This window comes from Musca domestica, unplaced genomic scaffold (assembly GCF_030504385.1).
Source record: "Musca domestica strain aabys unplaced genomic scaffold, Musca_domestica.polishedcontigs.V.1.1 14, whole genome shotgun sequence".
NCBI classification, from domain to species: Eukaryota; Metazoa; Arthropoda; class Insecta; order Diptera; family Muscidae; genus Musca; species Musca domestica.
In genome coordinates this window covers 16,503,192-16,526,772 of record NW_026712192.1, presented here as the reverse complement: position 1 = coordinate 16,526,772, position 23,581 = coordinate 16,503,192, and the positions used below count along the sequence as shown (strand labels likewise).

General features: G+C 36.5%; 1 protein-coding gene across 1 annotated transcript in view; it reads left to right on the top strand.

Annotated features, from left to right (window-relative positions):
• LOC131801131 (obscurin-like) overlaps positions 1-23,581 on the top strand; it is a 212,667-nt gene that overhangs the window by 75,924 nt on the left and 113,162 nt on the right. Inside the window, exon 4 of the mRNA XM_059119242.1 lies at positions 22,183-22,396. Within this exon, the coding sequence (XP_058975225.1) occupies positions 22,183-22,396 (214 nt within the window). The remainder of the gene's footprint in view (positions 1-22,182; positions 22,397-23,581) is intronic.

Below are 23,581 nucleotides of genomic sequence, written 5' to 3'. Positions count from 1 at the left end.
TCCTACTACATGGAACCAAAAATACATTTTTTTAATAAAAAAAAAAACAGTAAAGAAAGCCTTAAAGTCGGGCGGGGCCGACTTTATTATACCCTACACCACTTTGCTAATTTAGTAGAGCTCCACATACACGCTATGATTATTATTATAATTTAAAGTTCAAGGGACTTAATGTGCCGAAGCATTTGTATCTTTCAAATTCGGACTTGATGGGCCATTTGGTGCAAAATTAATTTGAAATCAGATAAAGATATATATGGGAGCTATATCCAAATCTGAACCGATCTCGATAAAATTTACCAATGGTATTTCTGAGTTGTATTTGATATTTTCCCCTGAATATCGTTGTTACAGAGTGCATATTACGGCTGCGGAGGACAGAAATAACTAATCGGATGAACAACACATATGGGAGCTATAGCTATATCTAAACCGATTTCAATATAATTTGGCATACTTATTTTCAGGCCTAATTTATTTGTATGTGCAAAATTCCATACTATTCGGGCCGATATTACACGTTTGGTGCAAATCGGACGAAGATATATATGGGAGCTATATCTAAATTTTTGCCGATTATCTCCAATTTCAAAAGGGTTCGTCCTTGGGGCGTACAAATGTTCTTTGGAAAATTTCATCACAATCGGATAATAAATGCGACCTGCCATTTGTTCACAAGAATACATGGACAGATGGACGGACGGACAGACGGACTGACATGCATAAATCAACTCAGAAAGTGAAGGAGATCCTAAAAAGTAACTATGGGTCTATCTCGCTTCCTTCTCTATGTTGCAAACAAATGTGTAGGGTATAAAAATGGATCTCCAGTAAAGTTTCCAAGAGCCCATTAGCCCAAAACTCTGCGTTGTGGTAGTTCGTTCGACTTCAATTCTTGCACTAGTCTATCAAAAAACAGGCTTGACATCTAAATCCTTCCTCAAAATTTTCCACGTTCTTGAGTAACAATGGCCGATGAATCAATAATTGATGGTCTTTGTTAACACTGGCCAATGCTATATTGGAGATATTCTTCAGTTCGCACTCAAGATAAGCGTCTTGGTGAATTTGATGTCCAGCAATGAAAATTTTGTGCGAAATTTAGTCATCTCATCCATACATTTTTCATCTCACCCATACATTTCTCATCTCACCCCTACACCAACGGTGACCCTCATGTCAAAATTTCAAGGTCGTGGACACTTCACATTTCCATTGTAACTAGCCAATAAAGCGAAAGATGACACAAAATATTCGGCTAAGCCACTAAAATCTCGTCACAAACCACATTAATGTATTTGTATTGAGGTTTTATGTGTGGTCTGTATTCCAACAACAACAAAAAAAAACCCAACCGCCACGCACATAAATCCCCCTCAACCACAATCCTTGGGTGATCGATTCCTAAACACGAAATCCATTACAAATAAAACAGTTAATCATTTTTCCCTTCCCCTAATCTGTTAAGAGAAAAAATTAGTTTTGTCGAATGGTGGCGAACCGACACCGAACATTCAATAAGCCGTTGGAACTTTCATGGTCAGAAATAAAAATAGTTCAATAGCCATTCAGCCAGCCAACCCCCCATCACATTGTAACCCTTCAAAGGTGAACCTTATTATAGCGGACTGAACTGAATAGAAATTTCAACGAATAAATGAAAATAACTTTCCGCTACAGAAAACCCAAAAAGAGGTCCTCATGGGAAAATTTCCTTTGCCAAAATTTAATGTGGCTTTTATTGTTGAGTTTGTTGCGGTTCAGTTCGGACCACTTTGACACGCATCACTTCATAAACTGAAGTAGATTTGAAAAGTTTGTTTTGTTCTCTGGCCCACCCCAAATGTTTGTCTGTTTGCTTGTTTATTAAGTTGTTGTGAGCGTATAAGTGTAAGTGAGAGAGAGAGTGATGGAGCATTGCATTGTTTGTTGTTTGGCATGGATGTTTTCAGCAAATATTGACTATGGTTAAACACAGTTTGTAGTAACAGCAACAACAGTTATTTTATGCTCACCGACAGAAGCCAGATGTGTAAACGCATACCCACACTCACTCTGTCACACACACAGACACATATATAGATCATATCTTAACATTATTTACGTACATATATAAATTATTGTGGCAAAATTTTGCAACAACAACAGAAAAGTTGTTATTGTTTTCACCTGAATAAAACCACAAACTATTTTTTCTGCAGATCTTTGCCACAATGAAAGAGTACTTAAAAAAAAAAGTTTGTAACGAAGTGTGTAAGTATGTATGTGTATATGAATGGAGATACATTCTGTAACTTGTACACACCCAGCAAGCAAAATCTATCCCCCAAATCACTTAGAAGTCACGCCTAAGCGATTGAAATCATCGCGTCTGATATCGCTTTCTCACCCCGGAAGGATCATCCTTCGGGAAGAGATGAACCACGCCCGCGATAGTTTTCTAAAAATCGTGGAAGTCACTTCCTCGATAGTCATTGGAAGTGAAAAAACAAAAAAAAAATGTTTACTCCAGACTTAAGCATTTATTATTTTTTATTGTTATTGTTACGTTTTCCAATGTTAATTAACATAGAACTCTTACTTATTAGATGAAATATTCAAACATTTTTTTTTTTCGTTTTAAAAATGTGATGTCTGGATTGGGAATCGAACCGAGGTGTTCAGAGAGCAAAGCTGGCATGCTTACCACTGCGCCACAGTGTCTTATATTCCTCAGATAGAATAAAGTCTTATTTATGTTCAATTCGTGAATGATTGTAAACTATCACTGTTTTATCCGATGGCAGTCACTACATACTTTCTGCACACGAGATACCTTCTTTTAACTTTCTTGCGCCACTACGTAGTAACTACGTAACGATGGAAAGTAGACAACAGTAGATTTGTTATTGTAAATGTTCATACTATCGCATTTATTAGGATTAGAAGCGTCGCAGAAGTGGCATCTTGAAATGGAAGTGAGTCACTCACTTCCAAATGCTTGCTGGGCAGTGTGATATTATGCATGCAAAATATGTTTAAAATTTAGATACAATAAAATGACCTGATGGCCTAATATGGACAATGTTTTGAAACCGGTTGTAGAAACCCATTATGAAAAACAAATAACAAATTTTATTCAAATACCGAATCTTTGCCGGTGGCGTTATATTGGGGCTATAGAAAAACGTGGACCTTTATAGATATTCCAAAGGAGGTAAAACATATTACAGACTGCAATAAAAAAAAATCAAAACAATTTTGTTAAAATAATTAAGCTATCTAAAATACCGAATATCGCCGTTACATGGGCGCTATAGGAAAACGTGGACATATGTTCTACCATCGGAGCAAGAATCCATTATGAACTATAAATACAAAATTGTAAACATTCCCGTAAAACAAAAACAAAACAATGTGGGTATCGAAATACCGAAAATCCAAAGTTACCGTTATTTGGTTTCTATAGCAAATCCTAGACCTATACAGAATATTTTCAACCACCAGAGGTAGAATCTGTTACTGGCACTTAATACTAAATTTGGAACAATTCCGTTTAAAAATGAGACTAGAATCATAAAAATACCGAATATCGGGAGGTGCTGTTATATAGATGCTATAAGAAAACGTGAACCTATAAAACAATTCCTTTGAAAATGTGACTAAAATCTTCAAAATGTCGAATGTCAGGAGGAACCGTTTTATGAGGGCTATATGAAAACTTGGACCGACATTTTGATGCCTGATTGCCTAATTAAAATATAAAGATATATATTCTTTATGGGGTCTATGACGAATGTTTAGAGGTGTTACAAACTGAATGACAAAATATGGACCTTTTGCAGGTCTTCTATGGACAGAAGACCTTCTTCAATTCTTCTATAGATAGAACCCCTTCTTAAGGTCTTCTATGGATAGGAGACCTATTTCAGGTTTTCTATGGACCGGAGACCTTCGGCAGGTCTTCTTTGGGTAGAGGACCTTCTGCAGGTCTTCTATGGGTAAAGGACCTTCTGCAGGTCTTCTATGGGTAGAGGACCTTCTGCAGGTCTTCTATGGGTAGGGGACCTTCTGCCGGTATTCTATGGATAGAATACCTTCTTTAAGTCTTCTATGGATAGAAGACCCTTTTCAAGTCTTCTATGAATTTAAGACCTTCTTCAAGTCTTCTATGAATTTAAGACCTTCTACAGGTCTTCTATGAACAGAAGACCTTCTGCAGGTCTGCTATGGACAGAAGACTTTCTGCAAGTCTTCTACGGATGGAAGACCATCTCCAGGTCTTCTATGGACAGAAGACCTTCCTCAGGTTTCAGAACTTCTATTCATACCTTCTAAAGATAAATGGCCTCTTTCTGGTCTTTTATGGATAGACGTCCTTCGTCAGGTCTTCTATGGATAGAACTTCTTCGTCAGGTCTTCTATGAACAGAAGACGTTCTTCAGGACTTCTACCCCATATAACGGTGCTTCCCATATTCGATATTTTACCCTCAGTTTATTTAGTACTTTATAAACTGATAGTAAGAGTCCAAAATTAAATATATTTCATGTGGCAGAACATTGTCTATACGTTTTCGTATGGCCTCCATATATTTCTTACTCCCAATATTCTGTATTTTGACTTTAGTTACATTTTGTAACGGATTCAATTCCATATATAAAGTTCATAACGGATTCCACATCCTGTGATATTGTCTATATTGGTCCACGTTCTAAAGCCCTCAGATATTCAATATTTTATTTACAATTATTCTCCGTTTATAACGTAATGGTTTAAATTTCGGTATTCACAGTTCAAAATGGTAGCAGTAACCGGACCACATTTTCTTGTAGCCCCTATATATTAATACGATTATTGGATATTTTGACATACATTTTCAAACTTCTATAGCTCACACCCTCTCGATTCAGTAATTCGGTATTTTAATGATTTTAGCCGATTTTTTAATAGAATTGTTTGATATTTGATTGAATATTTATAATGACAAAAGTGACCTAAACCTTTCGAATACTGGAATATTTTTACATAAGTTACTTTCCAAATGGTGGGGGTATAAAAATTTCGGCCCTTCAGAGAAAAAATATTCTGGATCAAAATCCCAAGAAAGATTTGGCAAAAGCGACTACAATATTTTGTAGAAAATTACTTCAGGAATTCGAGGATTCTGGTCATATCAATCAATTTGGATTAAAATTTCTTTTTTGGTTAAAAAAGCCTCCTCCCGAAATTTAAAAATAGCGACAAGACGTAAGAAATTACAAAATCAGGGGATGTCTTTATAAAAGAGTTTGATATCGACGTATATACTGTGAACTCCGAATTCAAGAAGATTTTGGCTAAAATCATCCAAATATGGAATATCGGGAAGTACAGTTATATGAGGTCTATACCATAATTTGAACCTGTATTGTCAAAACTTCAAAAAAGAAGAAGAACCCATAGAATTTGGTGGAGATCGGTCCAGATATAGCTATAGCTCCCATATATACGGTTCATCCGATTTGTTATATTTGTTACCCACAGCCGTAATATGCACTCCATAACAACGATATTCAGGGACATATATTAAATACAGCTCAAAAATATCTATGCCAAATTTTATGCAGATCGGTTCGGATCCGATCCGATTTCTCTTTATCCGATTTCAAGTTAATTCTGCACCAAATGGGCAATACAAGCCCCAAATGAAAAGAACAAAATTTAGTCATTTGAACTTTAAGTTATAATTATAATCATAGCGTGTATGATTTAATTATCCCATAAAAACTTATAATTGTTATGTGAAGCTCAAGTAAATATGCAAATTGGTGTAGGGTATCATAAAGTCGGACCGCCCGACTTTAAGACTTACTTTACTGTTTTTTTTTAACTGACATTATCCCCATTGTAATTATGAGGATTATGTCCGACTTGTTTTCTCATAAAATAGCACTTATATCCACTTCCAAACCGGACGTAATCCCCATGGAAAGTATGACCGTTTGCTACGAAAAAATTTCGGATATAATCCCCAGAAAAATCGATAGGCTTACGTTGAGTTTGGGGATCTGTTATGAAGATGATATATATCTGCGAAACCCTTCTTCCATAAAAGGATCACAATTTTAAATATTTTTATCTGTCATACGTTGTAATATTTAGTCAGATACGAAATGAACAATATAGGCTCACTTCTTCGGTAGTTCCCCCAATAAAGGGTTAACAGTTTACATATGTGGGCAAAACCGATTGATACTATTTAACTAGTTTCTTATAAATTCAATACTATTTTAATTAATTCTGTCAGAAAGCAGAATCACCCACTGTGCCACATAGTACACTACTTATTACGAGTGAATGGATGCGAATACAAACAAACATATTGCATTAACTTTGTATACTTAGCAATCTTAACAAAATAGATGCTCTGTGTAATCGTATAACAAGAGGAGTGTATGGATGTGAGCGTGTTTGTGTGTGTGTGTGTGTACGAATATCAAGCGATACGAGCGTGTTTTGTAAACGAATAAATTTAATTAAATTATCAGTAGTTTGTATAAATTCATACAAAAGAAGCGAAATCGCACCTTGATAAATGTTTTCAGTAGTGGTTGGATGGTTGGTTGGTTTCAGCTTTAGATATGTATCTGCACGGCATTAAAAGTGTGAGCTTACACACATACGTATACACAACATACCTGGATGGGTGAATTGTATTTAAAAGTCAGTCGGTATGTTTGTTTCTGCAACTATCAATTACCAACATACTCGAACATACACCGAGTTTATGTTACTTCATAGGCGACTGTTATCAGTGATGTATACACATACATACATACATAGTAATCATGTGTATGTCTGTATATTTGTACGTACATCATTCATTGTTATCCTTTTTAATTAAGTTTCTTTTGTTTCGTTTTGTTTATTGTCGGTACTTTTTTGTTTACTTGTTTATTATTGTATTTCAGTTGTTTATTTATTGTATTTGTTATAATGATGTAATACCTTGGCTTAAGTACAAGCAGATACGACCACAAATTATGTAACCGAAAATAAGATTCTGTAGAGTTATTTATGTGGCCCACAGAAAATCAATTATGAATATCTATTTCAGGTTAAACGATCGTCTATTTATCTGTAATTGTAAAAAAACTGTAAACAGAATTTTTTGAAATTAAATTACAGTCAAAACGATTTATATAAGAATGTCAAGGTAGGCCGAAGTTTTTTAACGAAAAGTTAGTTTTAATATATTATTGGTTTTAATTATTATACCCTCTACTATATTACGGGTGGTATATTAAGTTTGTAACACCTCGAAATAAACATTTTGTCCCCACAAGGTATATATATATCCTTGATCAGCATAAGATTCCATGTCGATTTAACGGTGTCCGCCCATCTGTCCGTCTGTAAAAATTAGTCCAGATTAAAGTTGGTTAATAAAATTTTACTCATAAGTGTTTTTGGTGTGTAGGACTTTTGGTATTGAAAATGGGTCATGTAGGTCAACTTTTTATATAGCCCCCATATAACGGTACCTCCCGATATTCGGTATTTTGATGATTTTAGCGAAATTATTCACCGGAATTGTTTCAAATTTGGAATTTGAAGTTCGTAATGGATATTACAGCCTACGACAGAAAATTGTCTGTGCAGGTCCACGTCTTCGTATAGCAACAATATAACCGTACCTCTCGATAATCGGTATTTTGATTTTATCGACATTATAACCGAATTTTTTTAAGTTTCGTATTTGTATATTGTAATGGCTTATGACAAATGTTACCTACGCAGGTTCATGTCGTCGTATAGACCCTAAATTATAGCTACATTCCGTATTTTTACTAATTTAACAGAAGTTTCAGATTTTATTGCTTTTAAATTAAATACTAGAATTAAATACTTGTTTTTAATTATATTACAGACAAACAAATAATACAGGGTGAGATAAAAAAATTGCAACAAAATCGAAAGCCACAATTTTTACTTATTATTTAAGTTTTATTCAATGAAAGCAAAAAATTTCGGAAATAGCATCAAATTTTAGAATAATTTTAGATTTGTTCGAATTAGTCATCTTTAGTACGAATTATGGCCTTCAAACGGCCAACGAAACCGTCACACGCTGCCTGAATGTTGCTCTGCTGTATTTTGGCCCATTCCCGGCGAAGCACTTGCTTGAGGTGATCGATACTTTGATATTTTTTAGTGCGATACTTTGATAGACACAAGAGTCCAACGGATTGGTATCCGTAGATTTTGGTGTTTTTTTGCGCTGAAATTGAAGCGAGGATCCTCATTTTGTAACCATTCTTGGGTGGCACGTGCTGAGTGCGATGGTGCGAGTCCTGTTGGAATGTTCCAGGTCTGCGGCCAAAATGTGTGCGTGCCCAAGGCTTGAATATACCCTCCAGAATATTTTCGCGATAATATTCGGCATTTATTCTGATGCCACGGTCGATTAATACGAGCGGAGAACGACCATCGGCTGTTATGGCGGCCCACACCATCACCATGGCCGGCGCTTGAGTTCTTGTGGCCAACCGTGGGTGCACATTTTCAGGTGACCTCTTTGGCAAGTAGACACGATAATTTTGTTTTTTTACAAACTGCTCGACACCGAATGTTTTCTCATCGGAGACGGAGAAAACCAAATCCGGCAGTTCACCACTTTCGGCCAAGCGAAGCAATTCTTTAGCTCTTTTGAGTCTTTTTTCTTCCTGTTGCGGTGTAAGTTCTGGCACTTTTTGGAATTTCAATGGCACTACCCCGAGCTCATTTTTCAATATTTGCCGAATGCAGAATGGAATATTGAGATATGTTCAACTTTCGAGCAATTTTTCGGCGACTACGACATGGGTTTCGATCAAGTCGCGTCTTTACTTTTCCAACCATATCTGCTGATGTTGCTGTTTTCTTCCGTCCACTTCCTTGAAGTCGGGCTACGCTACCAGTATCACGGTAACGAGCCATGGTACGAGACACAAAAGATTTATTCACATTTAAATGTTGGAGTGCTCTAACGATAGCCACTTGTGGTTTTCCAGCCAAATATAAAGAAATCTCACTATCACGCTTAAATTCCATCACGAACAGCTTTTTTTCTGGAGTATTCTCACCAAAATGCTTTTGTATGCTTGTAAACAATATCGTGAGCTGTCACTGGAATAATTTTAACAGCTGTAGGACGAGTGGCTCAGAAATGACAGCAGTCTGAATCATATCAGATATTGCGTTAGCAAAAATGTTTTAATTTTTGAAATTCGAAGAGAGTTCGACGCTTATTTCGTGTTTTATGAGCGATTTCTTTTTCAAATGTTGGGGAGGTACCAAAAGGAGTGAACCGATACATCTTCACAGCAGATCTTGTGTTAGTAGAACTAATGGGATGTGTGAAATATGAAGAGAACTGTATGCTTATATAGGATTTTATATTCGTTTTGGTTATTTAAAACTTCGACATTTGTGGGGGAGATACCAGAAGAAATGGTCCATTCGCTACCATATTTATAATCGATCATGTGTTGATGTAAATATTGAGATGTACCAAGTCTGAATGGAATGGGATGTTAATTTCGCGTTTTATGAGGTTCATTGATATTCAAAATTCCGACTCTTTGTGGGGGAGGTACCAGTAGGAGTGGACCGATATATTCCATCTTCACATCAGACCTTGACGTGTGTAATTTAAAAATCACAAGCGAATCTTTACATCACATTTTATTGAGAATGTTGACACCTTGTGGGAGAGGTACTTGATGGAGTGGATCGATATTATCCATTTTCACGCCGGACCTAGCAATGATGCATATATTAGAATTTGCAAAGTTGAAGAAAAATCGGATTATCTGTCCTCTTTCTCTGCAGTAAAACATTTTTTTTAAAACATTGACCTTTTATTGAGAAGGTGTCTGAAGGAGTGGACCGATATTGCTCATCTCCGAACTCCATCTAAGTTTGACAATAATCTTGCTATGTACCAAGTTTGGAGTAAATCGGATACTCCCTTCGAGAGTTATCGTGCGCACCAGCAAGACAGACAGAAGAACGAACGGAAATCGCTAGATCAACTCCAAATGTCCTAAAACGGATTTGGTCCAAAGAGACATATGGTCTAAACCCGTTATTTCGGTGAAGCACGTCCTGGCCATATGACTGAGGGTATAAAAAAACTCCACACAAATTTACGCAATGAAAATTTTTTTCAAATATTACATCATCCTTTGCATCCTTGCAATTACCTTAACTTCCTCACAACTTAATGACAACAATAAACAACATTATTGGCGATAAATATCACTTTCGTTATATAATGTTAATAAATATCAAATTATCACCCCATTGAGAGCGTCACCTACATGTCTCATGCCAACAGCATCGCCACACATGTCCTTAGCATAATTGGACCATGCCACGAAGTATGACATCAATTTTTAATTTCTTTTAAATTAAATGCCATTTACAACACAGCATGGAAGGAGTAGAAGAAGACAGAACACCAACCGACCGACCAAAATAAAAAAGTGGAAAAAAATGAAATGCCATTGTCACAAGAAAATTAAAACTGAAACAGAAAATAAAAAAAATCTGATAAAAATTTGCGACATGTCACTGAAATTGATTAAAACAAATGACTTTTTAGTAACGAAAACTGCTCATATTAAGTAACTGCTGTGCGTAAGAAGACACCACCACCAACAACAACAACGACAAAAAACACAGCGATATTTTAATGTATTTTCCCACACATAATTTATTATGCCATGGTGGTAGGAAAGCCGGCTTCCACCATTGTCGCCCTTTGGGTCGCCATGGCAATGGTTCCAAGAAACCCAAGTCAAGACCAAGTAATTCCAAGGGAGTACTTCGACACGCATGTGAATATATGTTTAACATACATACATACCCACACATACATTATTACAACCACTACTACTACTTATGGCTGCTGCTGCTGCTGTGCCATGGGATAACGTCACACTGTAACAAGCAACTTTGAAATTCGGAGTATTCCTTCATTTGCTCTCCTTTTGGGATACAGTTCGTTACACGCCACCCTGGCTCAGCAATAAACAAATGTTCAGGATATGCCATATTTTCCATTTTTTTTGTGTTTTGCTCGGCACCGTTGTAATGAAGATGACAGGAAAGTAAACTTAATTCGCCCTTTGGGTCATTCAAATGAAGTTTATTTCAAAAGCATCTGTTTGAGAACAAATGAAGGCGGCGGCGTAAAAGATTTTCGGTTGAAATTTAAAGGTTATATTGCAGACATATGTTATGTCGTAAATAAACAAGAAAACATCATGACATTATTGAGAATTTTTTGGCCCACACCATTCTTCAAGAAAAAATTTGGGAGGGGCATTTTTGATAGGCCTTTTTAGCTGTCACCGACAAAAATCGTCAAAATTTTTATTCAGACTGTTCACCCTTTTAAGGGAAGTTACGACCAGGATTGGTCGTATTTCGTAGATATTCGTACCGGAATTCAACTTGATACAAATATGTACGAAATTTAAACTAAATCGAATCTTTACATCGTCCTTAAGGAATACTATTTTTTTCAAAAGTGGACTGTTATATCCTTTTTCCACACCAGATGAGAAGTTTAAAAAATTGGGATCTTATTTCATATTGTCTTGAGATATTAACAGAGATGTTGGTAATACGAGAAGGTGTGATTCAAATATTTTGGTGTGCTAAGTTTCGACTAAATTACGAACTCAGTTCACTTTTTATGTGACTGATATATTTTCAATTTTGACTATTTGTGGGGAGGTAAGAGAACCGATATAAGAGACATTTTCTTTAGCATACTAGATCATATTCCGACAGAAATATTGGAATATATGGATGTTGGTGTAAATTTTGATTATAAATTTGAATATTTTAATAATTTTTTTTAGAGAGTAAAATATTAAACATTAATTTCATCCGGCCAGAAATTATCCTCCACCATTGATTAAAAGATACAATTTTTAAATAAGATATCTGGATTAAAACGTGTTCCACTTTTAACTGCAAATACCCATGAGATCGGTTGAAGAATGCAATTAACGTTTTCAAACCGAATATCGGTGGTTACCGATATATGGAAACCGTGGACCAATGTGGACAATGTTTTGACACCGGAAATCGATATCGTGAAGTGATATCCTGTTATTTCTTGCCTAGAATTGATGAAATGTATATGGAGAATATGTGGTTAAAACAAGACGGCGCCACATGTCATATAGCCTGAGAAACATTTCAATTGCTGCATCAGTCAGTTCCTGGTCGTGTTGTTTCGTGTTTTGAAGACCATAATTGGCCGACCAGATCGAGCGATTTAACACCTTTATATATTTTCTTTGGTGTTTTTTGAAGTCGATGGCTTACGCGAATAAGCCGACGATGATTCAAGCCTTTAAAGAGGAAACTGGACGACGCATTAATGAAATACCCCAGCATTTATTCATTAACAGATCGCATGTGTGCCAGTTAAGCGGAAGCGGCCATCTTCAAGATATTTTGTTCCAATAATAACCCCATTCCGTCAACAATACGGCATAATCATTTGATACGGCCAAAACGCGCCTCATCGAAATAACGGGCTTAGACCGTCTGGCTGGTGCGGACGATCAATCTCGAAGGGAGTATCCGATTTAGTCCAAACTTGGTACATCTTAATATTATTATCAAATTTAGATCGAGTTCGGAGATTTTAATGCGCAGAAAGAGAAAGGAAAATCCGATTTTCTCCAAACTTTGCAAATCCTAATATTTAAATTACTGCCATGTCAGCTGCGAAAATTAACAATATCGGACAATTCCGTCAAGTACTTCCACCACAAATGTTGAATATTTATAACTGTTATAAAATGTTATGTAAGTGTCGGTTTATCTTCAAATTGCGCACGCCGAAATAGTTTTATTAAACCAACGTCTGGTGTGAAGATGGAATATAACGGTTTACTCCTTCTGGTGCATCAATCATAAAGGGTCAAAACTTTGATTCATACTCAATACTTCCATCAACTAAAGATCTGTTATAAAAATAGTAGGGATCGGACCACTCCTTCTGGTACCTCCCCCACAAAGGGTCAAAGTTTTGAACAACCAAAACAATCATAAAATCCGAAATAAGTATACGGAAGTCTTCATATTTCACACATCCCATTAGGGTCTGGTTTGAAGATAGGATATATCTCTCCACTCCTTCTGGTACCTCCCCCACAAATGGTCAAAATTTTGAATATCAATGAAGCTCATAAAACCTAAAACTAACATCCGATTCCATTCAGACTTTGCACATCTCAATATTTCCATTAACACAAGATCGACTATAAATATGGTAGAGATCGGACCCTTTCTTCTGGCACCTCCCCTACAAAGAGTCAACGTTTTGAATTACACAAATCGGTCAAAATGTTAAATGTTGATGAAACTCATAAAACGCGAAGTTTACATCGTATTTAATTCAGACTTGTTACATATTTCCAACAGCACAAGATCTGTCATAAAGATGGTTGAGATCGAATCATTTCTTCTGGTACTTCCCTTACATAGGGTTCAAAAGTTTGAAAAACAAAAAAAAATCGCTTTCAACTCTCTTTATATTTCACACACACAAATATTTTTGCTAACACAAGATCTCTTGTGGAGATGATATATAAATATCTGCGAACCCCTTCTGATACCTCATCCACCAAGGGTCACAATTTTCAATATAAGTATACTGTCATAACTGGCGAAACAAATCGGCGATTTGCACTTATCTCATATAAAGTATAGGAAGTAGTCGATATAGTCCAAGTCTGGCGCGTTGTAATATTTACATCAGTCTTAAGTCAGATACGAATTGGTCAATATTGGCCAACTGCTTCTGAACCTCCCCCATGAAGAGTCAACAATTTGATTAATCATAACTCAAGGCTGGGCGTACGCATCTGTTGGTAAAAAAGACTGATACTATTTTACTTGTGTTTTTTTATACCCTCCATCCTTCTATGGAGGGTATATTAGCATTGTCATTCCGTTTGTAACTCCTCGAAATATTCATAATAGATCCTGCAAAGAATAAATATTTTCGATCAGCGTAAGATTCTAAGTCGATTTAGCAATGTCCGTCCGTCTGTGGAAGTCACTCTAGCTTCCGAACGAAATTAAGTAGGTTAATAAAATTTTACTCAAATGTGTAGTATGCCTGCAGGACTTTTGGTATTGAAAATGGACCATGTAGGTCCACGTTTTCATGTAGCCCCCATATAACGGTACCTCCCGATATTCGGTATTTTGACGATTTTAGCGACATTATTAGTTGGAATTTTTTCAAATTTGATATTTGAAGTTCGAAATGGATACTTCAGCATAAGACAGAAAATTGTCTGTGCAGTTCCACGTCTTCGTATAACCCCCATGTAACGGTATCTCCCGATATTCGGTATTTTGATTTTATCGACATTATAACAGATTTTTTTAAGTTTCGCATTTGAATATTGTAATGGTTTCTGACAAATGTTACCTATGCAGGTCCATGTCGTCGTATAGACCCTAATATAATAGCTACATTCGGTATTTTTAAGATTTTAATAGAATTTTTAACGGATTTTATTGTTTTTGAGAATTGCCAAATTCGTTCTAAATGGTGGAGGGTATTCAAATATCGACCCGGCCGAACTTACAGCTGTTTTACTTGTTTTTTTTTTTTTTTTTTTTTTTTTTTTGCTTTATCATCGAATTTAATTATTTTTCTCCTGTATGGTGAGCTTAGTGAACCATTTATGGTCATAGAATTATTGCCATAGGTTTTAAACTAGATTTTGTAACTTGACTTCAGATATTCTATATTCTCATACATTATAAAATGACAATCCACATTAAGAAGTATTCTTTTTGGGTGTACTTTACTCAACAAGGGCCCTCAATCTCAAAAGAGATTGAGTTCCAATCGGTGTTGCAGTATTGGAAGAACAAGCACGGACATGTTTCTGTTACAGAAGCAGTGGCCTCTGTTTATCAAGTTTTACTTTTAAATACTTTCATCGTCATTCTCTCCCCACCCTGCTATGCTACACAGAATAACTTAATTGTTTAAACATTGTATTTCGTAGCTGATGAATTTTTAATATTAGAAAATACTTATTAATCTTCAAAGTATCTCTCTCTCTCTCTCGCTATCGTTCCATACCTAAATCCCAAACCAAAAGCGTGTTCGTGTTCTGAACTTAATTATGTTTACGACGTTGTTTGATATTCCGATGAATATAACTTTTGCCGCTCTTAATACAGTTAATCTAGAACAAAAATAAAAACATTTACAATACAAACACACACACACACTCAGTTGCAAAATAAAGTAAATTCATTCATTCCTCTGCTATTTTTGCAAACCACAAAATAAATTTAAGAAGTTTTGTATTTCAACCAAAAGTGAAACGAACAGAAAAAAAAACAAGCGACTAAAAACTTTGGTAATTAAAGCACAACTTAACTTTTATCCGAAATTTATATATTTTCCTCATTTAATCAATTCCGTGAATTTCGTATTTCAATTAGGGATGACAGACAAGAAGAGTTTTGGAGATTTTTGCAATACCAAGTTTCATGATGTTAAAGATACAGGGTGAGATAAAACAAGTAAAAAAGCATTAAGTTCGGCCGGACCGAACTTTGAATACACTCCATGATTTTAGAGACGTAATTTATCGGAACTAATTCAAATTTAGTATTCGAAGTTCGTAATGAATACTGCAGCCTATGGCAGAAAATTGTCTGTGTAGGTCCACGTCTTCATATAGCCCCCATATAACGGTACCCCCGATATTCAGTATTTTGACGATTTTACCTACATTGTTACCGATTTTTTTAAGTTTCGCATTTCGCTTATGACCAATGTTATTTATGCTGGTCCAAGTCGTCGTGTAGACCCTAATATATTGCTATATTCGGTATTTCTTAGATTTTAAAAGAATTTTTAATGGATTTTATTTTTTGAAAATTGGCAAATTCGTACCAAATGGTGGAGGGTAATCAAAGTTCGGCCCATCCTTTTTACATCTTTTTTATTTAATATTTATTAATGAAGCAAAAAATGTCCGAAATTGCATCAAATTTTAGAATAAGTTCAGATTGGTTCGAATTGCTCAGCTTTGGCATGAATTATGGCCTACTAACGGCCAATGAAACCGTCACATGCAGCCTGAATGTTGCTCTGCGGTATTTTGGCCCATTCCCGGCAAAGCGCTTGCTTGAGATGATCGACACTGTTGTATTTTTTTAGTGCCAACCTTGCTTTGTAAAATACTCCAGACACAACATTCCAACAGATTGGTATCCGTAGATTTGGTGGCCATTGTGCGCTGGAAATGATGCGAGAAACCTAATTTTTAACCATTCTTGTGTGGCGTTTGCTTAGTGCGATGGTGCTGTGTCCTGTTGGAATGTCCAGGGTCTGCGGTCAAAATGTTTGCGTGCCCAAGGCTTTAATACACCCTCCAGAATATTTTCGCGATAATATTCGGCATTTATTCTGATGCCACGGTCGATTAATACGAGCGGAGAGCGACCATCGGCTGTTATGGCGGCCCACACCATCACCAAGGCCGGCGCTTGAGTTGTGGTGGCCAACCGAGGGTGCACATTTTCAGCTGACCTCTTTGGCAAGTAAACACGGTCGCTTTGTTTGTTTACAAACTGCTGGACAACGAATGTTTTCTCATCGGAAAAAAACAAATTCGACAGCTTACCACTTTCAGCCAAGCGAAGCAACCCTTTAGCTTTTTTGAGTCTATTTTCTGTTGCGGTGTAAGTTCTTGCACTTTTTGGAATTTCAAGGGTTTTACCCCGAGTTCATTTTTCAATATTTGCCGAATGCCGAATGGAACATTGTGATAATTTCAGCTCACGAGCCATTTTTCGGCCAATGCGACGTGGGTTGCGATCAAGTCGCTTCCTTAGTTTTCGTACCATTTCTGCTGATGTTGCTGTTTTCTTCCATCCACTTCCTTGCGGTAGGGCTACACTACCAGTATCACGGTAACGAGCGATGATACGAGACACAAAAAATTTATTCACATTTAAATGTTGGAGTCCCCTTTTCCAGCCAAATATAAAGAAATTATAAACAACAAATATAAAGAAAAAACGCTTGAATTCCATCACGAATAACTTTTTTTCTAAAAAATTCTTACCAAAATGCTTTTGTAGGCTTGTAAACAATATAATGAGCTTTCACTGGAATAAATTTAACAGCTGTCGGACGAGTGCCTTAGAAATGACAGCAGTCTGAAGTTGGTTGCAGTTTTTTCATCTCACCCTGTAGTTATCGATTTGTATAATTTATCCTGTGGCTTTAAAAAATTGTTAAATTTTGAAAAGGTCCCCAATTTGGGTATTATTTTTTTTCTTCAATATTCCCCCTTGGGCATACCTAATTTAAAAAACGAACGGCCATGGCTATGATACCATGGCTCCACGACTTTTGGCGATTTCTTATTACGGATAGAAAATTGAAAACTGTTAACGACGACGACGATACTGTCTTCCTTTTCAAGGATATCGCTATGGGCCATGGGCCCAGGATGGCAAGCAAAACAATTCGCTGATGGGCTAGCTTTTCACTCGATTACTGCTGTTCCTCTCTGCTGAATGCCTACCAAAATATTCTTAATTAAGAACAAGGCTTGTTCGGCAACGACAACAGTAGTAGCAACAACAACACCAAGTGTTAGTGTAAACAATGCTTTCGTGTGGGTGGATGGGTGGCTGAGTGTTTGGTTGGTTGATTAACAAGTCCTTGGAGAATTTAAATAAATTTAGTTCGAGATAATAAACCAAAAAATGCGGTGGAAGTGTAAACTGTAAACTCATTACAGTGTTTATGCCGAAGGCGTCGATTATCAGGAAAAACTCTTAGCAGCTGCAACGGCAGCAGAGGAAGAAGTGGCAGAAGAGTAACTAAGATATACTTAATTGTATAACTAATTGAATACCAAAGAAACCGGTACTTCTATGACTAATTCATGGCGGAGCTGGTAATTATGTGGTAGTAGGTTTTTTAAAAACCGTGGGGCACTAAGATTCTCTTATTATTTTGGGCCTTAGATTTAATGTAAGCAAATAAAAAATTTTGAATTTCTTTAAATTGTTGGAATATTCAATTATAGATGAAATATTCAATTAAATATTGTATTATTTCCAATGACCGTATCTTTAATCTTTGTTTGAAGTGAGAATTGCTTGATAGATATTGAACTCTGTACCACCAAAAAAACCAATGGGGAAAAATCACCGCTCCATCAAATAATGCAATTTTTGAAGCTTGGGCGCCACTAATCGTATGTAATGTCAATATTTTAAGGATTTCACGAACACGATTTCTACGACGGCTATTTTGGAAAACGGTACAATAATTCAGCAGCAAAACATGTCTAAAGCTACACTTAAACTTGAATTGTCAAAAATATTTTATTTTTCGTTTGTCGACATTGATTGATTATTGATTAGTTGGTTATACTGACAGCTGTAGCGACAGCTCTGTAGCCAATGACCGTATAAACAAATATAATATCGAACTATTTAAGACAATTCCGAAATGTTATTTACAAATAAAATTCTCCGTAAAAAATGCAGAATTTGAAAGAAGAATTGTGTTAAGTTTCAAAATGGATTTTCAGGGTGAATAGTAGCATTTTTATATTCTCAGTCATATGGCTAGGGAAGGAATATATCATTTGATACGGCCAAAACGTGCCTCATCGATATATCGGTTTTAGACCCTAGGTCTCTTTGAACCAAATCCGTATCAGGACATTTGGAGTCGATCTAGCGATGTCTGTCTGGCAGGCTGGTGCGCACGATAACTCTCGAATTGAATATCCGATTTGGTACAAAGTCTGAATGGAATCGGATGATAATTTCGCGTTTTATGAGCTCCATGGATACTCAAACTTTTGCCCCTTTGTCGGGGAGGTACCAGAATAAGGGGGTACCGTAAATATATCCTATCTTCACACCAGATCTTGGGTTGATAAAAATATCGTGATTTGGAGAGAACAGTAGGCTTTTTTCGGATTTTATGATCGTTTTGGTGTTTCAAAACTTTGACACTTTTTTGGGGGAGGTACTTGAAGGCATGGTCCGATCTCTAACATCTTTACAACTGGTCTTGTGTTGATAGAAATGTTGAGATGTGCCAAGTCGAAATCGAATCGGATATTAATTTCGTATTTTATGAGCTTCATGGATGTTCCAAATTTTGACCCTTCGTGGGGGAGGTACAAGAAGTAATGGTCCGATCTCAACTATCTTTATAACAGATCTTGTATTTATAAAACTATTCAGATGTGCCAAGTCTGAATGCAATCTGATGCTAATTTCGTGTTTTATGAGCTTCATGGGTATTCATTGTGGGGGAGGTACCAGAAGGAGTGCACCGATATATTCCAAATCTCACCCCAGACCTTGGGTATTTAAAGTCCTTTATGTATGGTTAATATTGGACACAAAAAAAACAAAACCATTTTGGGATTTTTATCTACTGACCACACTAAGCTTGGACCAAATATTATATTCGCTTTAAAAATTGCCATCCACAGCAGTCAGACAGAGAGACGAATATATACCCATGTCTAAAACCACTCCAATTTTCCAAAAAAAAAAAAAAAAAAAAAAAAAACAAGTAAAAAAGCAGTAAGTTCGGCCAGGCCAAACTTTAAATTTAGGAAATTTTCAAAAAAAAATCCATTAAAAATTCTTTAAAAACCTTTCAAATACAGAATCTCGGAAGGTGCCGATATATAGGGGATAGACGATATTGCGGACCTATATAGACAAATCTATTTCGGGGGAAAAGTACTCACAAAGAACTCCTTGTGCGGAATTTCAGACAATATCATTCAAAAATGTGGCTAAAATCAACATAATATCGAATATCGGGGGGTACCGTTATATGGGGGCTATACGATATCTCAGACCTATGTAGGAAATTCTCTTCCAGGGGATAAAGTACTCACAATGAACTCTTTGTGTAGAATTTCAGACAATTCTATTGAAAAATGTGACTGACATCATCAAAATACCGAATATAAGGGGGTACCGTTATATGGGGCCTTTACGATATCCCGGACCTATAACTATAATTTTCTTCCAGGGGATAAAGTACTCACATAGAACTCTTTGCGTAGAATTTCAGACAATTCCATTGAAAAAATGTGGCTAACATCATCAAAATAGCGAATATCGGGGGACCCTTATATGGAGGCTATACGGTACACCCTATAACGATAATTCTCTTCCAGGGGATTAAGTACTCACAAAGAACTCTTTGTGTAGAATTTCAGACCATTCCATTGAATAATGTGGCTAACATCATCAAAATGCCGAATATCGGTGGGGTACCGTTATATGGGGCCTATGGGATATCATGGACCAAAATAGTCCACCTGCCTGCAGACAAAAGACAGACCTGTGCAAAATTTTAGCTTCCTATCTTAATTCGTTTTGACTGTAGCGTGATTACAACAGACGGACAGGGCTAAATCGTCTTAGAATTTTACGCTGATCAAGAATATTTATGGTGGAGGGTATAAATAGGATTTTGTATTAAAGAGTGTAGTAGTCAGGCTGAGGATGAGTTTTTATGCTCTCATTTATATAGCTACAGGGGCATATGTCGTTTCAGGTTGCCAAAATGTGCCTTATCGAAATAACGGTTACATCTTTAAGTGAAATCCGTATCGAGAAATTTGGGGTTGTTACCATATCCGCCAGGCCGATAACTTTCAAGCCAGTGTCCCATTTAGTTCAAAGCAAGTATTCAAGTTCGAGCCGATATTTGAATACCGACATTTTGGTACTTGTATTTTCAGAGGCATCCCTTTTCCTCATGCTGCAGGGTATTTAACGGTCGACCGGCCGAACTCAATGTCTTGTCGTTTCTTTTATTTTCGTTTTTTACAGATGTTGCTGCGGCTGACATTCCCCCTTGCCAAATACACGTCATTTCATATATTTTTAGAGATTTTCAATTTTTACGGCAAATTATTCCCATAAAGTATTGAAAATTATTTTGTTAAGAACGTTAAGAACAAAAATATATATATTTAACATGAAACCCATATTTCGAGAATATGGTTGGCAATGGTTTTGTTTACTGGAAATTTATTGCTCAATCAATTTCTGGCAATTTTCGGCAGCTGGAGGAACATTCAAACACTTTAAATTTATTGACTTGTGTCAAAACATAAAATCTTTCCCTCATTAAATTCTTATTAAATTTGACAAATTTCTTCAAGCACTGGCGTGGGGAGGTTTGTTCATTCATTCGATGGATCCATGTTAAGGCATTACCTCGTTAAGCCATAAAAGTATAAAATGGCTACGAAATTAGGATTCGCCATTGGATTTGTCTAAACAACAACAAGCCAAACAAATAACTTCGTTTGGTAAGTGTCAGCAAAGACGTTTAGACCTTTCACACGACTTGTTAGTAGCACCAGCAGTCGCTGTGTGTGTGTGAGTCCCTTGTGTTGTTGACAACGCATGGTGAAAATGAATTGTTTAACGGTCCTTGGAAATTCGACTGGAGTAGAGTAGGCACGGGCACAGAACTTTTGTGTGACAGACGGCAGGGGGTGGGGGAGGTGGTGTGAAAAACTTACACCAAAGACGGAGAGGAATCAACATTCCTTTCACACGCACGCACACACACTCACACACAGACATCCTTATTTCGCCAACATGGCACGCACATTTTCCATTTTGAGGGCATATCATGTGTGTCAATATATATAGTTTGTGTGTGTGTGCGTATCTGAGCGCCAGGATATTTGTATATCTTAATACGCTCAAAGTTGTGTGTAAACATTTTGAACGAATCCACTAATCTCCACCGCTCATGGTTATGATAAATCTTAGTGAACCACAAAATTTTACGCTTCTTCGTATCTGCTTCATCTTAAGGACCGCAACTAATACCAAACAATGCCGGAACCGAGAAGCACGTCTCTACACCTCCCCCACCCCCACCCTTGACGAATGGGGAGATATGTTTCTGTAATATTAAGTAATTTTCAAAAGTATTTGCTCGCCTAGTTAATTTCATCATTTTCTTTTCAATTTTATCTCAATTTTCAATTCAATTTCATTTTTTCAATTTTTTTGTTCGTTCGCTATGCTCTCATCTTCCATCACTGATTTATTTTCCGTATATTATTGCGTTCTCTTTCGTAGGTATCATGGATGCGGCGAAAAGGCGACGAACTGGCACTTATTACATTCGGCCGCCACACATACAGCGGAGACTCCCGTTATTCGCTGGAGTTTGAGGAGCCAAACGATTGGAAACTTTTAATCCAATACGCCAACGAACGTGACGAGGGTCCTTATGAGTGTCAAGTTTCATCACATCCGCCTTTAGTGTTGTTAGTCTATTTGACTGTAATTGGTAAGTATCAAAACAGCAGCAACACAACAGCAGAAGATCTGAACATTCACGAAGTTCTACATATACTATATATACTTCAATTACATACACACATACATATATACACAACACTTATCCTCACTGACACCATTTCATCAGTTGGCAAAGAATAAAGACAAATATATTGTCTAAGAAGCCCAAGAAGGTGGGGCCTTTTAGATAACTTTGATCGTCAGTTTGTTAGGAGAGAGAGGGAGATACGGTAGGTAGGTGAGTAAAACTGAAACTATACAGGAACCTCCCATGCACCAACAAACTGGTAAATTAAAGCATTCATAATCTTTATTAATAAGAGTCAAGTAATTGACTAACTGACTGACAGACAGACTTAACGATTCCTCAAAGCCCAGACGAAAGGGCTCAAGGTAGAATCTTGATTTTTTTGATCACTCTTGATAAGGATGTTTTTATACCCTCCACTATAGTATGGAGGGTATATTAAGTTTGTCATTCCGTTTGTAACACCTCGACTTGACCAGCATAAAACTCTATGTCGATTTATCGATGTCCGTCCGTCTGTGGGAATCACTCTAACTTCCGAACAAAATTAACAAAATGAAATAGGTTTTTTTACTCAAATGTGTATTATGTCTACAGGACTTTTGGTATTGAAAATGGGCCATGTAGGTCCACGTCTTCGTATAGCCCCCGTGTAACGGTACCCCCCGATATTCGGTATTTTTATGATTTTAGCGACATTATTTACCCGAACTTTTTTCTTTGAACTTTGAATTTCATAATGAATACTACAACCTATACCAGAAAATTGCCTGTCATGGTGGAGGGTACTCAAAGTTCGGCCCGGTCGAGTTTTTTTTTTTTTTTTTTGAAATTCGCACTAGAACGGGACGAAAAGTAGTAAAAGGTGCTAAATATTAATAATATTGTACTTGAGGAACTAGTAGAGCTAGAACTCTTAAATTTTGAATGAGGACACTGATGGAACGTACAATTGATGTACCAATGGCTTTTTAAAAAAAAATGCACTGTATGTGTACAAAAAGTACTAAAATGTACTACAAAATTTGCAACACTTCGTATCAAGGTGAACGGTTAGAGACTGAGGAATGTAGATAGTTGGGGAAATTCGTACTTATGTTGTACTACGTGGTGCTAAATTTGGTACAATTTAAATTTTGGGTGAAC